The 18,330-nt window shown below is 46.9% G+C and overlaps 1 protein-coding gene across 4 annotated transcripts in view; it reads right to left on the reverse strand.

Annotated features, from left to right (window-relative positions):
* Positions 1 to 18,330, reverse strand: part of SRD5A1 (steroid 5 alpha-reductase 1) — a 55,038-nt gene that overhangs the window by 24,871 nt on the left and 11,837 nt on the right. For 3 of the 4 annotated variants that reach the window (XM_081520977.1, XM_081520979.1, XM_081520975.1), the window contains 2 exons: positions 5,293 to 5,459; positions 1,163 to 1,264 (listed from right to left, as the gene is read on the reverse strand). In XM_081520977.1, the coding sequence (XP_081377103.1) occupies positions 1,163 to 1,264; positions 5,293 to 5,459 (269 nt within the window). The remainder of the gene's footprint in view (positions 1 to 1,162; positions 1,265 to 5,292; positions 5,460 to 18,330) is intronic. The other variant, XM_081520978.1, reaches the window with a different exon arrangement.

An 18,330-nucleotide genomic window follows, 5' to 3' on the forward strand; every position in this document is an offset into this window, starting at 1 on the left:
CAGGGCCACAGCTTAAGTAATTTGAGGTTCCCGGGGTTTTCTGGTCGTTTGTTCCACTGTTATTTCTGCACGGTTTCCAGGAAGAAAAACACAACGATTCCAAGCTGAGAGCTGCTGTTTGTGCTGTTCACCTTCGCTCTTTTAGTTTTTAGCTTTACCAACTGATTAAAACAATTTTTTTTTCAGAAGCTCTATTGTTTTTTGACTTATATATCTATTTAGTTCTTTTTATACTATGCTACTCCTTTACTCATACTTTCAATCCCTTTATGGTTTAAATATTTAAGTTTTAAATATGAAAGTTTATAACCTGTATGTATCTGAATTCTAAGCTCTGCGATCACTCACACTAATGAAGCCCTTGCTCATGGGGCTCTGTTCCTCATGGGCTTTGCAACTTTTGAGTGTGGCCCTTCTTCCGCAATGTAGGCTCTTGAGGCTTGAGTTGAAGGCAGGTTCCCTGGGGATCTGGGTTTGCCTCGACTGCGGATATGAGCCCACCACCCCCAGGACCACAAGGATCCTAATTCATGGCTGAATGGTTTTTCAAATCAGGCAAGCGGCACGAATTTGGGCTGCAAGCCAGCCTGAGGGTCAGCGGGTAGTCACCGGTTCAACCAAGATGCACTCGGGACTTTAGCCCTCCCTTAGATTTTGCCCTCTGATGATCACTTCTGTTGTTGATACCATACTGATGCATTTAAAAATTTTACTCAACATTTTAAAGTGTTTTGGAGAGAGGGTCAGTCGAGATACCAGTTTTATTCTATGGCAAGAAAGGAAGTGCTGGCCACCCCTTGTAGACCATAAATTCCTACTCATATGCTGTTTCCAAACACAGATATAACTAGAATTTCCTTTTTGCTTCCATTAGTCAGAGCTGGTTCTTCTATCATTTTAATAAAACAATGATTAGTCACTGCTATTACTAGTACTAGTGACACACTGAAAACTTGCAGCTAATGAGCACTATACTTCAGTTATGAGCTCTGGCAAAACCAAACAGCAAGGCATCACGCCATGCAATCTTAGAATGCATGCTAAGTTGCTTCAGTCACGTCTGACTCTGCAGCCCGGTGGACCATAGCCTGCCAGGCTTCTCCGTCCACAGAATTCTCCAGGCAGTCAACTTTAGAATAAATTCTCCATTTTCAGTACATACCTCGTGGTATTTTATAGCCAGTCTCCCCTGGTTTCCTGAGGTTCCTCAGGACATGATCTGAATGGATGTTAATCAGCATGCCTATCAACCATAAGGCAGAACCTAAACAAAATAAAACATCCAAGGGTATTATGGTAACTAAGCCATAGAATTCACAAGCCCAAGTGTGAATGAACAGTATTATTGTAACCCTTCACAATATCATCAGAGGCATAACACATGAGCCATGACTGATAGTAAAAATCATGGAAATAAATACTGTGCTTTATTTAGAAAGATGACTTACAGGTGCTGCAAGATAGGGCTTTGCTTTTCTAAAAATACTAATGAATTACCCAATTTATTTAAAATAGCTTGATCTGATGGTCACAATCTGTGTTTTTAGGATGATTGGGATGACTAGATATCCGACTAAGGCACAAGGCTCTTTTCTAGGAAAAGGTATTGTCATCATCCGTGGGTCAGCCCACAAAGTTTATGTGACCTCACAGACACTGTCTGAAGCACAGCGCCCCCTCCACCCCCTCCCAAGGGTAGATGTGGAGCAGCGAGTCCCCAGCGTGTGCTTTACCACGACGGGCTGCACTCAGGCCTCTAGATGGGTGGTTCCCAGGACCTGATCTCTGGTCCTCGTGTCTCTATAATTTTATGTAACGGTTTAATGTAGATCCATAACACTCCCCTACTCATTTCCTGCTCGCTCATCATTTGGTATTCATGGGTCTGTTCACGTCCTCAGCTCTCAACAAAACTGTCAACTGCCAGCTGCCCAGCTCTGGCTAGATCTTCCACAGCATCTGAATGCTTTCTCTCCCATTCTTAAACGACTTCAGAGGTTTATCATCAGTTAAGGGAGACATAGTACCACACCGATGAATTTCAACAAGAAAAGGCAAACTAGGCAGCTTTCTAAACAGTTTGTACCAAATTTTGTTAATAGCTTTTGTAAGTCACTTATTTTGTTTGTTTGTTGTTTAGCCACTCAGAAATGTTCAACTCTTTGCAACCCCATGGGCTGCAGCCTGCCAGGCTCCTCTGTCCATGGGATTTCCCAGGCAAGAGTGGGTGGCTATTTCTTTCTCTAGGGGATCTTTCCGACACAGACACTGAACCTACGTCTCCTGCACTGGCGAGCAGGTTCTTTACTACTGAGCCACGTGGGAAGCCAAAGCACTTAATAGAGCCATCAATTAATAGTTGACTCACTCCTCTTTTTCTATTTCACTGTATCACTTCTGAAGCTCCAGAAAGTGTCACATTCTCAAAATTGCATAAGACAAGTTCCCTTTATCGCCTAGGTCAGTAAGACAACTACTATCTGTGTTCATCTGAACTAAACATTTAGTTTCATGGTTAGAGATCTTAAAATCTTTGTACAAACTCTTTTAGATGAACTACTTTTACTCCTCTGGAAAACTTTTTGTTGGGATTTTATTACTATTCACTTACCTTTTCATGGTAACTATTGTAAACATAATTAATCATTTATGCCATTTCAAAACTTCATACAGTTACAAAAGCTATGTGCATGTGTACTTTATGAAATGAATAGAACACCAGAAAAGTAACCCAGCTTGTTTCTCAATGACACATGCTTTCATTTTCAATTCTCCCTGTTCAATCGTGGAGAAGTTAAGAAGTCTATACACAATTCACTGAATGTCTTAAACTTTAGACCAGCTTCAAAGGGTTTGCAGGGGACAAGGCCTACCTGCAGACCTACTTCAAATGACATGAAATGCACAGGCCAAAGAATTCTTTTGTTTTATTGCTGTTCATCAACAACTTTCAAACAATGCATCCCAGAAGCAATTCCCATGAGAGTCTCAGGTAGTAGTAGTGTTACTTGCTCAATTGTCTCTGACTCTTTGCTGACCCATGGACTGCAGCCCACCAGGCTCCTCTGTTCATGGGACTCCCCAGGCGCAAATACTGGAGTGGGTAGCCATGCCCTCCTCCAGGGGATCTTCTTGACTCCAGAGATCGAACCTGGGTCTCTTGCACTGCAGGGAGCGTCTTTACCATCCAAGCCACCCAAATAAACATTTAAAACTGTTATCTTTTAGTTAAAAAAAAAAAAAAATCCCCTTTCTCTGTCCTTAGTTGCCTACTTATAGGGGCTGGTGAAACCACTACTCTGCTATGACTCGGGCTAGGTCTGGGCCGGCTGATTCACTCTCCGACCTTTCCTTTCTCAGGCGGACCTAACTTCTGTCCTTCTCTGAACCTCGGGAGGCAGAGGCGTGGGTGCAGTTCCTGGCAATGGGCCAAGCCTGTTCTGATTCCTTCCTCCTTCTGATAACTGGGGCAGAAGAAAATCAGATAGTCAGAGAGCAGGTAAATCAAGATCGTGTTTGGGGGCAGGGTGCAAACACAACAGCTCAGTCTGGTGCTTCGTGGAGGCACAGAGTTTGGATCTGGCGTGGGTGTGTGCTAGGTCGCTCAGACGTGTCCGACTCTTTGCAACCCCATGGACTGTAGCCCACGAGGCTCCCCCGTCCGTGGAGTTTCCCAGGCAAGAATACTGGAGTGGGTTGCCAGGCCCTCCTCCAGGGGGGATCTTCCCTTCTCTGGAATCAAGCCAGCATCTCTTACATCTCCTGCATTGGCAGGGGGTTTCTTTACCACTAGTGCCACCTGGGAGTTTAAGTGTTAAGTTTTCTCTATTATGACCAGTTCACAGATGTGGAGGAAAAAACCAAATGAAATGGAAGGCCATTTTTTACTTGTTTCTGGCTGTGCTGGGTCTTCACTCCTGCACGTGGCTTCCCTGGTCGCGAGGAGTGGGGGTTACTCTAGCTGCGGTCTCCTGCCTCTCGCCGCAATGGCGCCTCCTGGGGCAGACCGCGGGCTCTAGGCCACACCAGCTTAGCTGGTCTTGGGCAAGTGAAGTCTTCCCAGACGGGGGGTCAAACTTGTGTCCCCTGCATTGCCAGATGGATTCTCAACCACTGGACCACCAGGCAAGTCCTAAGGTCACTTTCTATAGTTTAAAGGGCTTTGGGGCAATTTGAAAATTTGATGGACTCTTAGTAGCTACCTGTGCACATGCTCAGTGGCTCAGTTGTGTCCAACTCTTTGCAACTCCCTGAACGGGACTCTCCCACCCCCGCCAGGCTCCTCCGTCCATGGAATTTTCCAGGCAAGAATACTGGAGCAGGTTGCTATTTCCCTCTCCAGGGGATCTTCCTGACCCAGGGATGGAACCCATGTAGGTAGTGGTAGGCAGATTCTTTACTACTGTACCCCCTGGGAAGCCCACTAGCTACCATGGGAGTAAGCTATAACTGAATGTGGTAGAATTTCTAAACATTAGGAAGGTAAACATATAGAAACTTCCTTATAAACAAGAGCCCTCAAATATTCCTTGCAAATATTTTTGATGACTAATGTTCTTTTACCATTTTTGTTTAGAACTTGTAAGGTTATAATTACAACTGGAAAATGTCGTAGGAAAGCGAAAGCGTTAAGTCGCTCAGTTGTGTCTGACTCTGTGACCCTACGGACTGTGGTCCACCAGGCTCCTCTGTCCATGGGATTCTCCAGGCAAGGATACTGGAAGAGATTGCCATTCCCTCCTCCAGGGGGTCTTCCTGACTCTGGAATGGAACCCAGGTCTCCTGCATTGCAGGCAGATTCTTTACCATCTGAGCCACCAGGGAAGCCTGGAAAATGTGCTACTTTATATTAATTGATTAAAAAAAAAATTTCAAAAACCTCACAAACCTCAGAGCTTAAAGTCTAACTGCCTCGTTGAAGATGACCGACTTTCTCTCGCTTTCCAGAAGGAACTGTAGGAGCTTTGATGATTCTCTTAGATTACACGGCCAATTAGTGCCCAAGCGTCCTCAGTCTTGGTTCACTGCTCAGTCTGCTGCAGCTTGTTGCTATTTTTAGGTCACCTTAAGAACAGGTGTTTGTGCTTTCAGCGCTTGAGTGGGTGAGGGAGCCGAGCACCCGCATCATGGGGACAGCCTGACCCTCCGTTCCGCCAGCGCTCAACTCCCTGGCCTAGGTCAGGGACCTTTGCAGACTCTGTACTCTCAAGACGTTTTCTGCCTGGTCCCTACTGGAAGGTGAACACCAAGCTGAAGGTTACAAGGACGGGGTGCATCACAGAGGACACTCACCTGTTAGAAAGCGGGGATCGCTGAGCCAGTCGTCCGAGTACACTGCGTACTGACTCAGATACCTGCTCTGCAGGTAGCCGTTATAGGTGCAGAAGATGAACGCCAACAGGAAGGCGTACAACGGCGTGGGCTTCCCTCCTCGGATCAGAAATGGGAAAACCAAGGTCCTTCAGAGACAAGAAATATATATAGATTTTAAGCAACAATGATAAAGTATCTAATGTCTGCAATTCTACTTTAAGTGTCTTTTTTCTTTTAAAGCATGAAGATTTTCTTTATTTTCTTCTTGCAGCAATGATTAGATGTTTCCTCAACTGGCTCTTGGGCTTCCCTAGTTGCTCAGACAGTAAGGAATCTGCCTTCAATGCAGGAGACCAGGGTTCGATCCCTGGGTCGGGAAGATCCCCTGGAGGAGGGCATAGCTACCCACTCCAGTATTCTTGCCTGGAGAATCCCATGGACAGAGGAGCCCGGTGGGCTACAGTCCATGGGGTCGCAAACAGTGGGACACAACTGAGCACCTTTCACTTCACTACTGGCTATTCTATTAGTATTATCTCTAATTGTCCCAGACATCTTACAGAGCTTTCCAACTGGAGGAGCTCAGCGCTGAATTACACGTGTGCCGGAGCGGTGCTGCTCTTAGCCCCCCACCTGGTCGGGGCAGGATCTGGGGGGGCCAGAGCTCCGGAATGGCTATGTCTTCCCAGTGAGTCTTCTTGTTAGATTATCCCACTATATGCTAAAGATGTGTCATGTACCTTGTGTGCTATAATGAGAAACAGATTGAGAAGCTCTGCCCTAAATGTCTTGGATTTTTATATAAAAGTCATTCTTAGTAATACTTGCATAGATGTACTATATCTGTTAAAAGCAGACTTTCTAGTTAAAGAATTAACTGTGTTTCAATAATGCATACCACTGTGCAAAAATTCAGGGTTGTTATACCGAGTGTGAAACAGGCACATGGAATGAGAGAAAACTGAAGGTTCCATCCTCCTAAAACCAGTGACTCGGTCTGGTCGGAGCCGTATGAGTTTGGGGACCACCGTTACGTTATCTGTCACCATGGCGATGGCTGTCCTCTCCCTAGTGCCCACCACAGGCAAGGCCTCCCAGCTTCCTGCACAGAGACGCTGTCACCACACTCGCCAGAGGACAAGGTTAGGACTCAGAGTGCTTCAGTAATCTGTTTAAGGTCATGGGCTAGTGAGTGGCTGAGTTTAAGTATACTTTGGCCACCTGATGCGAAGAGGTGACTCACTGGAAAAGACTCTGATGCTGGGAAAGATTGAAGGCAGGAGGAGAAGGGGGCGACAGAGGATGAGATGGTTGGATGGTATCACTGACTCAGTGGACATGAGTCTGAGCAAACTCAGGGAGATAGTGAAGGACACGGAAGCCTGGCGTGCTGCAGTCCACGGGGTCACAGAGAGTCGGACATGACTTAGTGACTGAACAACAACAACGTTAGTGTTAGTTGCTCAGTCGTGTCTGACTCTTTTGTGACCCCATGGGCTGCAGCCCACCAGGCTCCTCTGTCCATGGGATTCTCCAGGCAAGAATACTGGAGTGGGTTGCCTCTTCCTTCTCCAGGGGATCTTCCCTTCCCAGGGATCTAACCTTCGTCTCCTATGTCTCCTGCATTGGCAAGAGGATCCTTTACCACTGCGCCACCTGGCAAGCCCTTAGTGCACATCAGTAGAAGTTTAAAGAGGGAAAATAAAAGGACAAGAAGTTAGAAATGTAGGAAGAAAACAGGATGCGAAACTTTATATTGTGTTTTCTTTAAAATCAGTATGTAATGTATTTAAAAGGGGGTCATCACTACATACCCTATAGCCCTTAAGAGGATAATAAGAAACAATTTCAACAACTTTATGCCAACAAATTTGACAACATGGATGAAACAGACAAAATTCTTAAAAGACAAAAGTGACCAAAACTGACCAAATACAAAAGTGACAACTTTAATCCCTCTATCATTGAAAAAGAATTCAGACGAAAGGAATTCTGGAAAAGCCAAAACTAGAGTCAGGAGAAGGGATTAGCTGCAAAGAAGCACAAAGGACATATCTGGGGACACAACGTCCTATATCTGTATTGTGGTGATAACCACACAAACTCATTCAATCATCAAAACTGATCAAACTAAAATTTACTTACGTAAATGATAGCTTGAAATGGGAAAATGTACACACTTATTGTTACCATTTTGGCCATCTACTCCAGGGTAAAAACATAAACGACTATTAACAGTAACAGCACAATAGTAGTCCTGCAATGTCACACCCTCAAGGCACTCTCTCCCCAACAGTCTTACTCAGCGTCTCGGGAGAACTTTCCCATGAATCACAAGCAGGTTCTCATCTTGTTCAGCCACTTCCCCCAAAGACCTTACGTAAGTTTAGGGCAAAGCACGAACCTGACAGTAAGCATCCGTTAGGCGATCACGTTGTTGGTGGGGTAGTGATTTGCCTGGAAACTATAGTTTTGACAGTTCAGTTCAGTCGCTCAGTCGTGTCCGACTCTCTGTGACCCCATGGACTGCAGCACACCAGGCCTCCCTGTCCATCACCATCTCCCAGAGTTTACTCAAACTCGTGTCCCTTGAGTCCGTGACGCCATCCAACCATCTCATCCTCTGTCGCCCCCTTCACAAGACCCTCAGGAAGAACAGGGAGGGACTTTCCTGCTGGCCCAGTGGTAAAGACTCCATGCTTCCAATGCAGGGGGTATAGGTTCGATCCCTGGGCGGGGAATTAAGAATCCACATGCTGTGTCCCAAGGTACACGTATGCTCAACTGTGTCCAAATCTGTTTGACCCTCTCTGCAGGCTCCTCTGTCCATGGAATTCTCCAGGCAACAACACTGGAGTGGGCTGCCATTTCCTCCACAGGGAATCTTCCCATCCCATGGCTCAAACCCACATCTCCTGCCCATTTGCAGGCAGATTCTTTACTGCTGAGCCACCGTGAAAGCCCATGTGCATTGTGGTACACAAAAAAGAACAGGCTTTCTCTCTGCATCAGGGAAACATGGCTCCTACCTGGGCAGACAGTGGGTACAAGTTGACTGGCACTGGGACGCAGGCTAACTGCAGACACTGACACTCCAAGACCAGGGATTGGTCTTGACTGGGGATACCAGCACAGGCTCCCTTAAAAACAGGCAGGGGTGTCGCGATCGGGCACTGTTGCCATGGTGCCTTTCTGCTCCTCTGGATTCTCAGCCAGGGTCGAGGGCCTTGTGTTAGAGCCAGAGGAAGTGGCTGATGACAGAAGACAGACTGGTTCTCAGACTGCCCCTGAGTGCCCAGACCTGAGAAGCGCCGGGAATAAGCAGTCTCATTTCCTAAGTCAGTTCAGGGGGTTCCCAAGCCTTGGAAAAACAGAAAGGGGATGGTATGTTGAGAAAGTCGCGAAAAAACAACTCCTCGGGAAGCTACGGTCTCAAGGAATTTTCCAGGAGGGAAACTGAAGGACCCAACTGAGAAAGTGCTAGAATTCCAAGTTTGTAGAAACATGTAGGGAAGAAAAGAGAGCAGGAAATAAGACTGGTGGGGGAGGCAGGGGCTGTGGGCTGGGCTTAGAACCAGGCCTGCGGAAATGCAGAGTGCTCAGGCCCTGAGAGTCTGGGATGGCTGATCTGAGCAGAATCCATGCTAAGTTCAACACAGGCTAACAGGGATGCATGATCCGAAAGCTCAGGAAAAAAAACCAGGGAGCTCGGAACAGAAAAAACAGGTCCTAACAAGTGGTTGAAGGGGACTTTCCTGGCGGTCCAATGGTTAAGACTTCACCTTCCACTGCAGGGGTACAGGTTCGATCCCTGGGTGGGGGACTGCAATCTCTCTTTCGGCATGGTCAGGCCAAAAAATAAGTTTGTTGAAGGCAAACTTCTAGGCTAGTTGTCACAAATCTCTAGATTATAGATAGATGAAGTGCTGAAGGGGTAAGTCTGAGGAAACGCGGCAGAGGTGGAAGACCTCTGTAACTTCCGTAACTCTGTAACTTTCTGTAACTTCTGACAGATTTCTCCCACTCTGGTTTCCAATTTTACTGGCAAACACCGGGTGTGTGTGTGTGTTAGTTGATCAGTTGTGTCTGACTTTCTGATCCCACGGACTATAGCCTGCCAGGCTTCTCTGTCCATGGGATTCTCCAGGGAAGAATACTAGAGTAAGTGGCTATTTCCTTCTCTAGGGGATCTCCCTGACCCAGGGATCGAACCCGGTCTCCTGCATTGCAGGAGGATGCTTTACCATCTAAGCTACTGGCTGGCACCCCGTAAAGGTGGAACCGAAAGCTGCCGCTTGTTTTGCCTTCCTGACTGTTCCTCCCGGGTCACTAACATTCTGTGGCATCAATGTGAGTGTGGATCAGGTGTCGGCAAACACAGCTGCTGGGCCAAGTCCAGACCACCGTCGGCTTTCTACAGCCTGGGAGTTAAGAACGCTTTTTACATTTAAATAGTGTGTGTTAGGCAGGGGGGGATCAAAAGAGTATTCCATGACCCATGAAAATTGTAGGAAATTCAGATTTCAGAGGCCATAAATAAAGCTGTACTGGAACATGGCCATGGGCCTCTGTTTACAGCAGGATGTCGTTCAGTGGGCGTGACAGAACCTGCGTGCCTGGATCTTATCTCTTTGCCCAGTGGCTGGGTGTGCCTGTTCTGTCACGTGATGCAGGGATCTGCGTGCCCACCCACCGCATCAGAACAAGGAAAGCTGCTGCTTTGAAGGTAAGTGGAGTGTGGGCTGTTTTGTTACTGCACGCATGTGTGTGCTCAGTCATGTCCGACTCTGTGAGACCCCCACGGACTGAGTGGCCCGCCAGGCTCCTCTGGCCATGGGATTCTCCAGGCGAGAATGCTGGAGTCGGTTGCCATTACCTCCTCCAGGGCACCTTCCTGACCCAGGGATTGAGCCCTGACTCCTGCATCTTCTGCATTGGAAGGTGGATTCTTTACCACTGAGCCACCTGGGAAGCCCCTGTGTGAACTCCATCAGCTGGCAAAGCATCCCTGGGGCTCGCTGCCAGCACAGCTGTGGCAGACTCTAACAGAGGCCCCCACTGCCAGGCTCTGCGGTCATCGCAATGTCCCCAATTCATAGGAAAGCAGCGGTCAGAAAAATCAGAGAGTTTCAAACAGCACCCCAGGACAGAACTTCTTTTAAGAAAAGGATGGAAACAAAGCTACAGCCTCAGGAAGCTATCAAGCAGTTCATTTTGTTAGCCCAGCAAGGAAACCCACGTATACCAATGGTGAGTCAATTAATCGTAAGGGCCAAAGAAACACATCCTGGGAATATAAACTTATTTAACATGATTATTAGCTTTTTGGGGAGAAGAGTGGCGTGGGGAGTGAGGACACCAAGAGTAACTCTTGATAGTTCAAAATGGAGGCAGCAGATGGTGCAGGCAGGCATCCTTGGCGCCCGGTAAGTCCATGGACGTCACTGCGATGGCTCAGCTGTTTATCCCAGGGGTCAGTGCTGAGGCTGGAGTGGCCGAGGGCTCAGGCTCTCTAAACCAGGGGCCCTCAACCCCTAGGGAATGGACCAGTGCTGGTCCATGGCCTGTGAGAAACCAGGCTGCAAAGCAGGAGGTGAGCGAGTGACGCTTCATCTGTATTTACAGCTGCTGCCCCTTTCACCGGAGAAGGCAATGGCACCCCACTCCAGTACTCTTGCTTGGAAAATCCCATGGACGGAAGGGTCCGGTGGGCTGCAGTCCATGGGGCCTTGAAGGGTCAGACACAACTGAGCAACTTCCCTTTCATTTGTTGGAGAAGGAAATGGCACCCCACTCCAGTGTTCTCGCTTGGAGAATCCCAGGGACGAGGGAGCCTGGTGGGCTGCCGTCTAGGGGGTCGCACAGAATCAGCCACGACCGAAGAGACTTAGCAGCAGCAGCAGCCCCCTTCACTCACTTTACAGCCTGAGCTCTACCTCCTGTTAGATCAGTGGTGCCTTTATTTATTTATTTTTTGAGCTTTTATTTATTTATTTTAATAAATTTATTTATTTTAGTTGGGGGCTAAGTGGTGCCTTTAGATTCTCATAATAGCTTGACCCCTACTGTGCTTGAATCATCCCCAAACCGTTCCCATGCTATCATCTCGGTCCACCGAGAAACTGTCCTTCATGCAACTGGTCGGTGATGCCGAAAAGGTTGGGGTGGGCTGTATACAGTCTGTGGGGAAAAACTAAAGGTGAGGCTACTTCCAAAGAAGTTGAGCAACCAACTAGCTCAGTATAGTGGAATCTGCTAAGATGTTGTAACTCATGGTGGTAAAAATGAGTGCGATAGACAAAATACAAATTTACAAAGCTTGTGAAAATTTAAGGCATTTAAAGCTATCTCTTATACCAGATTCCCTGGTGGCTCAGACAGTAAAGAATCTGCCTTCAATGTGGGAGACCTGGATTTGATCCCTGGCTTGGGAAGATCACCTGAAGAAGGGAATGGCAACCCACTCCAGTATTCCTGCCTGGAGAATTACATGGACAGAGGAGCCTGGTGGGCTACAGTCCATCGGGTCGCAAAGAGTCGGACACAGTTGAGCAACTGACACTTTCACTTTCCTGTACCAGCAATTTGTTGTGTTATTGTTGTTTATTCACTAAGTCGTGCCTGAGTCTTCATGGCCCCATGGACTGCAGCCCGCCAGGCTCCACTGTCCATGGAATTCTCCAGGCAAGAATACTGGAGTGGGTGGCCATTTCCTGCTCCAGGGGATCTTCCTCACCCAGGGATTGATCCCTCACCTGCATTGCAGGTGGATTCTTTACCACTGAGTCTCCAGGGAAGCCTCAAGTTAAATTTCATTCCTCAGCAACAACAAAAAAGAATCCCATTCTTCTCATTACCAAAACTGCATTGAGGTGTTATTATATTTTGAATTCTCTCAATACAATTCCTGTGAACATCTGTTTCCTCTTCAGTTATAAATTCCTACACCAAGGATCTTCCTTTGCCCTTTGGGCCAGAAAGCTGGGCAGATGCACCTGGCCCTTTCCAGGGAAGTTCACAGTCCCTAGTCCAGATCACAACAGCAGATCTTATCTGGACATGTCACTTGGGTTTTCTTAGAAAGCACTCTTGCCTGTGGCCCCAGGAGCTGGGTTTCCGGCAGCCACTGCGGTCTGGGGTGGCTGGTGGCCACGGCACACCTGTCCTGTTCCCTGGACAGCCAGGAGGGGTGCATCGACCTCTGCGCCTGTGGGAGCCGATCCCAGATGACCTGGGGAGAGGATTTCTCTCTCTTTGGTCTCACGTGAAACGTCAGGAAAGGGGCCAGGACTGGAGACAGGGCCTCAGGCTGACACAGGTCTCTTCTGTTGCTCTCTGTCCTTGGAGGGCTCAGCAGTGACCCTGATGTCCACAAAACCAGGAGGTCGGAACAAACTCTCCCGAGCAATGCCACCCAGGCCCACAGACCTCCAGGAGGGAGCTGAGATCGTCCTCCCCACCCTCTCCTTCCCCAGAAGCCGAGCACGCCCCTGGGGACCGGCCACCCTGGCTCAGAGGTCCTGGGGCTGGGGTCTTCAGCAGCCACACACTCAGATGCGACACGCTTTCCAGAGGGGAGTGCCATGCCCCCTCCTGGCATCTTCTGGGTGGTCTTTCTCCTTCTGGGTTATTGCCTTTTCCTTGGAAATCCATGCAGGTGCTGTCAGCAGTGTTCTTTTCTCTTGGGCCAAGAGGAACCAAAGTGGGTGGGGAGGGGCAGCTTCTGGACACGACTTTTCCTGAACCTTCCTCTAGACTTTGGAGGCACAAGAGCAGCTCAAGGTTGGCGGTGACCCCGGCCATTTATCCAGGGGAAGGTCCAGGCTCAGACAGGAGGGGAGGCGGGCGCCTCTGCTGGGCAGACAGAGCACCTGCCAGGAGCCAGGTCTGGGACCCAGGTCACCTTGTTATGGAGCGTGTTTGTGTTCAAGAGGTCTCACACACCGCCTCGCCCTCACCATTGCCTTTGGGACATGAACAGCATCCCTCCTTGAAAACAGGTACCAAGTCAGAGGGTGAAAATTCCTTAGCACAGAAATCACCTTCTGAGAAACCATGAAGTGCATCTTTGGAGAAACCAGGTTATAAAGCTATTTCCTCTTCTGCATTTACAATCGCCAGGTCCCGAGGAGCTGGGAAGAAATCCTGTTTCCTGCATCATCAGGAGGGGTGTGGGATTAAATCTGACACTTTGTTCCTCGCTGTGTTACAGCTTGCTCATTTTTTTTCTGTTCCTTGTCAAGAAAGAATATGGCCTTTCCACAAAGTTCGTTGTTTGTAAGGCAATCAGGAACACGGGTGTGCTTGATGACCGGGTGAACCTAAATCTCTGAGATGCTGAAATCTCCGTGGTGCTTTGATGGCTCAGGGCAGGTTGCGGTCCACCTCCTTTCGGGGGTGAGTTTACACGCTGAGACAGCAGAAGAGGACTTCTCATAGTTTCTGACAGAATGTTCTCAATAATCCCTAATCCTACACATGCCTTTCTTTTTTAAAAAAAAAAAAATGTCAGAACCATTACTATTAACCTAATGAAAAGATCAGGACCAGAGGCTCAGGGGAACATAGTGGAGCTCTCTCCTGGGTGATGGAGAGAGACACCAGGAGGTGGCCGTCTCCATGGCAACATCCCAGGTGTGTCATCCACCGCATCCCAAGGGGTCAGCCAGAAGCAGGACCAGGCAGGGCTGCCTCTGTCCACTCACGCTGCAGCACATTTGTCTTTAGAAGTCATCTTTATTTCTTTATTTCGTATTTCTACTAAGCTAGTACAGTACTCATGTTAAGTGACAGAAGCGGGATATAAGATTTTGTGTGCTTATATATCTGCATTGTTATCTTGACTACTTAAGAAAAAAATGATCCAAAATTTATAAAAAACAATGAAGGAGGGACTTCCCTGGTGACCCAGTGACTAAGACTTTACTTTCTAATGCAAAGGGTGCCAGTTTGATCCCTGGTCAGGGAACTAAGATCCCACATGCCTTGGGGCCAAAAAACCAAGACATAAAACAGAAGTGATATTGTAACAAATTCAATAAAGACTTAAAAAAAAAAAAAGGTCCACATTAAAAAAAAAAAAAAACCTGCCTGAAATGGGAAAAGAGATATTCCAAAATACCATCGATGTTATCTCTGAGGTTCCAAAATACCGTCAGTGTTATCTCTGGGGGGTGGGATTCTAGGCGGGTTGATTTTTGTTTCCTTGAATTCCTCTGCACTTGGTCAGTTTTCTACAAGGAGCACCAATCTTAATTGCAGGTTCTTCTGCACACAATACGCAAGTGAGTATTTGAAGTCCTGATCCCTAATACATTCAGAACAGACCTGATGAGTGACCAGGAGAAATCTGATTTCGTGGAACCTGAAAGACTCAGGCAAAATCAAAGGCAGCAATGGAGACGCAAATACAGAGAAGAGAGTTATGGACAGGGTGGGGGTGGGGGCAGGAGAGGGCGGGATGCGTGGAGAGAGTAATACATGTACATTACCATGTGTAAAATACATGGCCAAGGGGAATTTGCCGTGTGACTCAGGGAACTCAAACTGGGGCTTTGTGACAACCAAGAGGGGTGGGAAGGGGAGAGAGGTGGGAGGGAGGTTCAGGGAGGAGGGGACATATGTTACCTATGGCTGATTCATGTTGAAGTTTGGTAGAAACAAATACAATACTGCTGAAACCAACAGCTCACTATAAAGAAAGCTGAGCGCTGAAGAACTGATGCTTTTGAACTATGGTGTTGGAGAAGACTCTTGAGAGTCCCTTGGACTGCAAGGAGATCCAACTAGTCGATCCTAAAGGAAACCAGTCATGAATGTTCATTGGAAGGACTGCTGCTGAAGCTGAAACTCCAATACTTTCACCACCTGATGCGGAAGAACTGACTCAGTAGAAAAGACCCTGATTCTGGGAAAGATTGAAGATGGGAGGAGAAGGGGACGACAGAGAATGAAATGCTTGGATGGCATCACCGATTCGATGGACATGAGTTTGGGTAAACTCCGGGAGTTGGTGATGGACAGGGAAGCATGGCATGCTGCAGTCCACAGGGTCACAAGGAGTCGGACATGACTGAGCGACTGAACTGAATTGAACTATGGCTCAGCTGGTAAAGAGTCTCCTTGCAACTTGGGAGACCTGGGTTCGATCCCTGGGTTGGGAAGATCCCCTGGAGAAGGGAAAGGCTCCAGTATTCTGGCCTAGAGAATTCTGGGGTTGCAAAGATTCGGACAGGACTGAGGGACTTAAATAAAAAAAGATACCATGGAGAGAGGAGCCTGTGGGCTACAGCCCATAGGGTCACAAAGACTCCAAAATGACTGAGCGGCTAAGCACGCATGCAAGCACAAGGCATGTATAATATGAAAACACAGCAGAAAACTGGAGAAAGAGAAGGGCACACCAAATCCTCAGCCTTTGCCTTGTGGCAAACTTTTATGCCGAACTATTGAGTGACTGACAATAAAGTATTCTTTGTGTTTGCAGCCTCACCTTGAAAGGGCAAAATCCTTGTTTAAATACATAGCTTTATTGCAGTTTAATCACTATAATCACTAAATTCTCTTCTTTTTACAGAAGGAAGGATAAGCAAAAGGAACTGATTCAAATCTAGAAGTGCTGTAGATAATAGTGACGTCAAATTGTTGAGAAAGTGAAACAATTAATTATTAAAATTAACAACAGTTCTCATTTGAAAATGGTTAGATCTACCATTTTCTAGTAAGTAGATAAGTAGATGCATGCTCAGTCATGTCTGAGTACTTTATGGCACCATGGACCATAGCCCAGCAGGCTCCTCTGTTCGTGGGATTCTCCAGGCAAGAATACTGGAATGGGTTGCCATCTACTCCTCCAGGGGATCTTCCTGACCCAGGAATTGAACCTGTGTCTCCAGTATTGCAGGTGGATTTCCCGCCACTGAGCCACCGAGGAAGCCCACCATTACCTAAGTTACTGCCAGATCACCCAAGTTGGCTACTTAAGTGTTCCCAAACTTGGGTTGGCTACCTTAAAGGCTGCCCTGGGAGATGATGTCCAATCACTTATATTTTGAGGGTCAAATTATTTGCTGAATGATTGTGTTATTTCTTATAGCAAGAAAACTGAAGAAGGGTCTTCTCCAATACCACAGTTCAAAAGCATCAATTCTTCAGCACTCACCTTCCTTTATAGTCCAACTCTCACATCCATATATGACTACTGGAAAAACCATAGCTTTCACTAGACGGACCTTTGTTGGCAAAGTAATGTTTCTGCTTTTTAATATGCTGTCTAGGTTGATCATAACTTTTCTTTCAAGGAACAAGCGTCTTTTAATTTCATGACTGCAGTCACCATCTGCACTGATTTTGTAGCCCCCCAAAATAAAGTCTCTCACTGTTTCCCCATCTATTTGCCATGAAGTAATGGGACCAGATGCCATAATCTTGGTTTCTGAATGTTGAGTTTTAAGCTAACTTTTTCACCCTCCTCTTTCACTTTCATCAAGAGGCTCTTTAGTTCTTCTTCGCTTTTTCCCTTAAGGGTGGTGTCATCCGCATATCTGAGGTTATTGATATTTCTCTCAACAATCTTGATTCCTGCTTGTGGTTCATCCAGCCCAGCATTTCTCATGATGTACTCTGCATATAAGTTAAATAAGCTGCTGCTGCTGCTGCTAAATTGCTTCAGTCGTGTCCGACTCTGTGCGGCCCCATAGACGGCAGCCCATCAGGCTCCGCCGTCCCTGGGATTCTCCAGGCAAGAATACTGGAGTGGATTGCCATTTCCTTCTCCAGTGCATGAAAGGGAAAAGTGAAAGTGAAGTCGCTCAGTCGTGTCCGACTCTTAGCGACCCCATGGACTGTAGCCTGCCAGGCTCCTCCGTCCATGGGATTTTCCAGGCAAGAGTACTGGAGTGGGGTGCCATTGCCTTCTCCGGTTAAATAAGCAGGGTGACAATATACAGCCTTGATGGACTCCTATTTGGAAAGGAGTCTGTTGTTCCATGCCCAGTTCTAACTATTGCTTCCTGACCTGCTTACAGATTTCTCAGGAGGTAGGTCAGCTACCTAGTATTCCCATCTCTTTAAGAATTTTCCACAGTTTGTTGTGATCCACACAGTCAAAGGCTTTGGCATAGTCAATAAAGCAGAAATAGATGTTTTTCTGGAACTGTCTTGCTTTTTCGATGATCGAACGGATGTTGGCAATTTGGTCTCTAGTTCCTCTGGCTTTTCTAAATCCAGCTTGAACATCTGGAATTTCACGGTTCATGTACTGTTGAAGCCTTGCTCAGACAATTTTGAGCATTACTTTGCTAGCATGTGAGATGAGTGCAGTTATGTGGTAGTTTGAGCATTCTTTGGCATGGCCTCTCTTTGGGATTAGAATGAAAACTGACCTTTTCCAGTCCTGTGGCCACTGCTGAGTTTTCCAAATTTGCTGGCATATTGAGTGCAGCACTTTCACAGCATCATGTTTCAGGATTTGAAATAGTTCAACTGGAATTCTATCACCTCCACTAGCTTTGTTCATAGTGATGCTTCCTAAGGCCCACTTGACTTCACATTCCAGGATGTCTGGCTCTAGGTGAGTGATCACACCATCATGATCATCTGGGTCATGAAGTTCTTTATTTGTACAGGTCTTCTGTGTATTCTTGCCACCTCTTCTTAATATCTTCTGCTTCTGTTAGGTCTATACCATTTCTGTCGTTTATTGAGCCCATCTTTGCATGAAATGTTCCCTTGGTATCTCTAATTTTCTTGAAGAGATCTCTAGTCTTTCCCATTCTATTGCTTTCCTCTATTTCTTTGCATTGATCACTGAGGAAGGCTTTCTTATCTCTCCTTGCTATTCTTTGGAACTCTGCATTCAAATGCATACCTTTCCTTTTCTCCTTTGCCTTTTGCTTCTCTTCCTTTCATAGCTATTTGTAAGGCCTCCTCAGACAACCATTTTGCCTTTTTGCATTTCTTTTTCTTGGGAATGGTCTTGATCACTTCCTCCTGTACAATGTCACGAACCTCTGTCCA

The sequence above is a fragment of the Giraffa tippelskirchi genome, chromosome 8 (genome assembly GCF_054371585.1).
Source record: "Giraffa tippelskirchi isolate mGirTip1 chromosome 8, T2T-mGirTip1v1.2.pri, whole genome shotgun sequence".
Taxonomy (NCBI): domain Eukaryota; kingdom Metazoa; phylum Chordata; class Mammalia; order Artiodactyla; family Giraffidae; genus Giraffa; species Giraffa tippelskirchi.